Genomic DNA, 5,509 nt, shown 5'->3' with positions numbered 1-5,509 from the left:
AATTAATGATAAAATATTTATGATGATGAAAAAGAATGAAATAATTTATACCATAAATGCCGTGATAGTTGTGATAATTAATATGATAATATAATTAGTATTTATTTTCATCCATTATTCTATTATTTATATTCTTGTTAATATGAATCTCTCATTCTTTTGTTAATTATTTTTATATTATGTGATACTCCTTGTAATGTATAATACTTTATTTTCATTAATTTCAACATTAAATAATATAGAAAAAGTAATTAATTAAGTATTAATAGAATTAATTTCTATTATTTCCGACTCTAGGGAGTGTAATACTTTTCTTTCTTCTTCTTTTAACCTCTTAACAGAGTATCATAGTACCAAATAAATAAAGTAGAAAAACAAGAATTACTGAAATTTTAACTGAGTAATTTTTATTATTTTATCAATAACAAGAAACTTTTCAAAAAGAAACAAGGAAGTCACCAAGTTTAAACTACTCAAATATCAATATAAATTTAATAAAAAAAAATTAACCTTTTTTAATTAAATTAAATTAAATAAAATTTACATAAATAATTTGTTTTAAAACTTAACTTATAATTTAAAAAAAAATGATTCATTCGATTGATTTTGTTCATTACTTTTTCTTAATTATTTTTAGTATTGAAACGGTTGGAATTTTATTTTCACAATCAACACGAACGAATTGGATTGTATTTTTGTTACTTACTGGAATGTTATATGCTATCATTGGGTGGTGTCTTAACCAACACCAATTAAACAAATTAAAACAAGTTAATGAAGAAGTTAAATTAGAAAATACAAAAAAAGAATTGTAATTCAATTAAACTTGTTTCAAAATTAATTTAAATAAAAAAATTTAAAAGAAAGAAAACCAAGAAAGAATTTAATTAATAAAAGTAAACAATCAATTCAATTATAGGAAGTGAGAGAAGAATATGGATTTTTATTAAAATTCATATAGTCATTTGGTCCAACAATATACTGTTGTTGAGGAATAAATGAAGATGCACTAAATAAATTCTTTGGATCATAAGCAGAATAAACTTCGACTAATAATGGTCTTTGAGGAGAAGGTGATAGTGATGAAGAATAAAAAGGTTGAGGATTACGTTGTTCTCTAAATTCATTTCTATGATCTCTACTTGCTCTTGGATCATCAGGAATAAATTCTTCAACAGGAGTAATTTGTAATAATCTAACCATTTCAATTATCATTGGACCGTCTAATAAAATTGAGTCAGACAGTTCATATCCATCACCTAATTTTTCTGATGGAAGAATTTCATTTTTATCTTTTAATGTTGGATCTTTTTCTGTTTTAGAAATGATCATTTGTTCAAATGATTTTTTCAAATAAGAATATTTACTTATTGTTTTAACTTTAATATATTGCTTTGGAAGGCATTTGGGTTTCTTATACTCTATTTCTGCTGTTAACGTTTTCTTTTGTTCAGAAAGACTTTGATACCAATTCTCAGCAATATTCTTTTTAGCTCCATTATCTCTCAATGCCCCAACATATTTAATTTCTTCAGTAGAACGAACTAAAGGAATAGTTTTATTAATTGTCTCATTAAATTTTACATGATATTCAATTCCATCTGACTCAGCAATCTTTTTCCTTCGTGCAATTAATTTTAACTCATCAACAGTGCACGCCCCTAAACTCATTTTTTTTTGAGTTTGGAGGTTTTCTTCTTCACTTGATTCTTCAGCTATTATTCCATTAATCAATTGAACAGGACGTTCTTCTGCTGGTTGGTTTTTAGAGTCATCATCTTTGACGATAATAGTTTTTTCTTTTTTTGCTCGTTCCCTTTGTTTTCTTCGTTCTTTTTTTTCTTCCTCTTTTCGTTCATTTTCTAAAACTGATGCAGGGACTGAACTAGTTAATGTTTTATTCTTAGCTTTTAATGTTTTAGAAATTAATCCTAAAGAATCAATTGATTGAGGTGCTGAGGAAGCACTTTTATTTTTATCACCGTCTAAAGAAATTTTAGTGAGAAGATTATTTTCTTCGTGATTGTTGTTTTCAGAAACAAAATCTGGTTTCACCCTTTTTCTCACATCATTTTGTTCTTCATAAAGAATGGAAGGCAAAGCATCTCCTTTTTCTTTGTTATTTTGTCTTATTGGAAAAGAAATATTTATTGATGCAAGTGTTGGCAATTCTGTTTTTGTTTGTTTTGGTGGTGATAAAAGTCTTTCATCTTCAGGTATGATAAATTGTGCCAATTTTTCAATTTTTTGTTGTGGCTCCATGAACAAAAAAATAGAAAGTGATTATTTTCTTTTTTTAATTCTTCTTTTTTATATTTTTTTATTTAGTTCTTAGTTCTTTTTCTTCATTTAGTTTCATTTATTATTATTTTTAAATTAAACTAAAAAAGGGTTTAAATAACATTTTTATTTATTATTTTGTAATTAAAAACAAAATAAAACATAAACATTATAAATTAATGATCTTTTGTTAATATTTTTGAAATATAATTTCTTTTCTGAGAGTGTGAAGGTTTATGAGGTTGAGCATAAGTAGAATTTTGAAGTGTTTTAATGTTTTCTGGTGAAATTGATTTTGTAGGTTTAAATTCTTGTTTAATAATACTTTCATCAAAAAATGATTTACGAGAAGGTGCAGTAGAAATTGTTCGTTTCTTTGGAATGTCTGAAAATTCTTCTTTAGTGTAAGTTTGGTTTGTAAGAATAGTACTTTCATCATGTTTTTCTTTTATTTGAATTGACGCTTCATTTACTATATTATTATAATCACTTTCCATTCCTTTTTCTTTTTCTTCATTTCTAATTTCCATTGCTTTTTTACTTACTTCATTCATACAAAGATCAGTAGTATATTCAATATTGCTTGATGTAGAAGACATTTTAAGACGCTCTAAACAATTAGAAACTTCTTTTCTTCGAATAATTTTTTCTGGTTCTTCATATTTGTCAAGTTCTTCATTAACGAGGTCTTCTATTGTAAGTTCTTTCATTTCAACTTCTTGACGATACCATTTTTTAACCTTAATACAATCAATAAAATTAACAACATCTTCTTCTAATAATGAACTAATTTTTTTTGTGTCAGGATAACAGTCTTGATTACAATCCTTTACTATTAGTTTTAAAAGTATTTGTTCATTCTCTTTAATAACAGCTTCTGTAATACATTTTTTCATTTCTTGTTGAATAAAATCTTCAATTCTTTTAGAAATAACACAGTCTCTTAATGTTTCTGGAATATAAACTTCTTTCTTAATCATTCGGTGAATCGGTTTGTATTCTTTCTTTTCAATATAAATCTTTTGACCCTCAACAACTATCTTAACAAATCCTTTTTCAATCTCATCATATTCATCAAAGGATAAGAAAAATGGACTTCCTGGTTGAATAATAACTGGATCATTAAACTCTCCTGTTGGAATATTACATGAATGTTGACCACCTAAAATAATAATGTTAAAATGTCTTTCTATAATGTCTTTTGTTGTTTGGCTTAAAGTTCCTTTACCAATGTAAAGAAGAAGAATACAAATCCAATCATTTCCATTTGGTTTTTTTATATGAAAAGTTTCATCTTCCACAATCTCATCAAGATCACTGGAATATAAAACAGATAATCCATACAATGCAATTTTGGTATTCTCATTTACTATAATAACGGGTTTTAACACTTTTTCTTCTTCAAATGATTTTGGACTAATATAATTCACTAATCCACATGACGCTAATATTTCACTTCCTGCAATTAATTTATATCCACTTGGCTCATCATTTGTTCCATGAATTGTGAATAGTGGATGTTTTACATTAATATATGGATCTGTTATATTTAATGGATATGATAATTCAGCTTCATCTTTTATTGTATACAAAATATCTGCATCGCCAATACAATACTTTTTTATTAGATTTGCTGTCTTTGAAACACATGCCTTGTTTGGTCTTAAGTCATTGAATAAATCACCACATTGAAGTAAGATACTTCCTTCTTTTTGTGTTGCCTCTTTTAAGTATTGTTCAAATAATTTATAACAATCATCTTTTAGTGTTAAATTCTTTTCATAATATCCAAGATGATTATCACCAGTGACAAAGAAAGTTATAGACATAAAAATTTAAACATTTAAGTTTTGTTATTATAAGTTTTTATTTTTTCATTTTCCATTTTTTAAAATGATAAAAAAAATTCAATATTTTAACACATTAAAAAGAAAATAAAGAAAGTCCACTTGATAGAAATACATAATTTACTGTAATGAAAAAATACACTCTTTTAAATAAACACATTATTACCATTTTTTCGTATATAATATTATTTTGAAAATTTTCAACTCATATATTAATTAATGTGTTATTTTTTGCAGAGAATATTATTTTCATTGAACAAAGTGGAAATGATACATTTTACAATTGTTTGTTGTTATTTAAAGTATGTTAAAATATAGAATAATGTTCTAAAGAAAGTTAATTTATTATTGGAGATAGATTAATTTATACAAAAAGAAATAAAGAATATAAAGAAATTAGGTAAAAATAAGATTAAGTTACAAGAATTAAATTGAAGAATGATTCATCAAGAAGATATTAAAATAATATATTATATTTAGAAAAAAGTAATATAAAAATAAGCAATAAAATAAAAATGGGAATAAGAAATTCAGAATAGATGATATATAATCAAAAATAGAATAAATAATAAAACAGAGTCAAATAAATAAAATGGGAATAAATAGAAAATATAAGAATGAATTATACAGATAAAAATAATTAAAATAATAAGTAAAAAGGAGAATATGATAGAATATAAATAAAAGAAGAAAGAAGTTGATATTAAAGAAGTAGAAAAAATACTATTTGAAAAAAAATGAAGTTACAGAAAAATAACAAAATTCACAACGACTATATTTAAATTACAAATAATTGTGAAATAATTAATAAGAGTAAGAAAAATTAATCTTAACAGATTAACTACAATATAACAAATACTAAAAGAAGAAATAAAAATGAAATAACAAAAGAATATAAAACAATAAAATGAAATACACGAATTATAGAATAAAATACCAATTCATCATAATATTTGAAAAAGAAAGAAATGAAAAATAAAATAAAGAAGATGGTAAATGAATAAATGAAAAAAAGAAGTAATGGAAAGTACCATAATAGAAAATAGAAGAAGAATAAAAAGAAGAATAAAACAAAATAAAGAAAGAAAAAAAGAAAGAATAATAAAACATATAAATAATATACAATGATATATGAAGTTACAGTTATTAGATTTTATAAATTAACAAATAAAAATAAAAAGGTAATAATCAAATGAAAAGTATTTAATTCAAACAATTTACAATACAATGACAATTACAAATATAAGAGAGAGAAATAAGAAATAAATAATGAAATAAATAAGAAATAAATAATAAAATAAATAATAAACAAACATATAATAATAAAATGATTAAAATAGATTAAAAAGATTTTTAGAAACAAACAAAACATAAAATAACAA

At 23.3% G+C, this 5,509-nt stretch overlaps 2 protein-coding genes across 2 annotated transcripts; both read right to left on the bottom strand.

Moving 5' to 3' along the window:
* Nucleotides 1-909: 909 nt before the first annotated feature.
* ENU1_137330 (hypothetical protein) lies at nucleotides 910-1,671 on the bottom strand (the record flags this gene model as incomplete). The annotated part of the gene is made up of 1 exon (XM_008860224.1): nucleotides 910-1,671. The coding sequence occupies one exon, from the start codon at nucleotides 1,669-1,671 to the stop codon at nucleotides 910-912; it is 762 nt and encodes a 253-aa protein (XP_008858446.1).
* Nucleotides 1,672-2,456: 785 nt separating this feature from the next.
* On the bottom strand, nucleotides 2,457-4,109 carry ENU1_137320 (Mre11, putative; the record flags this gene model as incomplete). The annotated part of the gene is made up of 1 exon (XM_008860223.1): nucleotides 2,457-4,109. The coding sequence occupies one exon, from the start codon at nucleotides 4,107-4,109 to the stop codon at nucleotides 2,457-2,459; it is 1,653 nt and encodes a 550-aa protein (XP_008858445.1).
* Between the last annotated feature and the right edge of the window lie 1,400 nt (nucleotides 4,110-5,509).

This window comes from Entamoeba nuttalli (assembly GCF_000257125.1).
Source record: "Entamoeba nuttalli P19 unplaced genomic scaffold asmbl_5724, whole genome shotgun sequence".
NCBI classification, from domain to species: domain Eukaryota; phylum Evosea; order Mastigamoebida; family Endamoebidae; genus Entamoeba; species Entamoeba nuttalli.
Note: the sequence above shows the minus strand (reverse complement) of the source record. Positions and strands in the feature narration are given on the sequence as shown.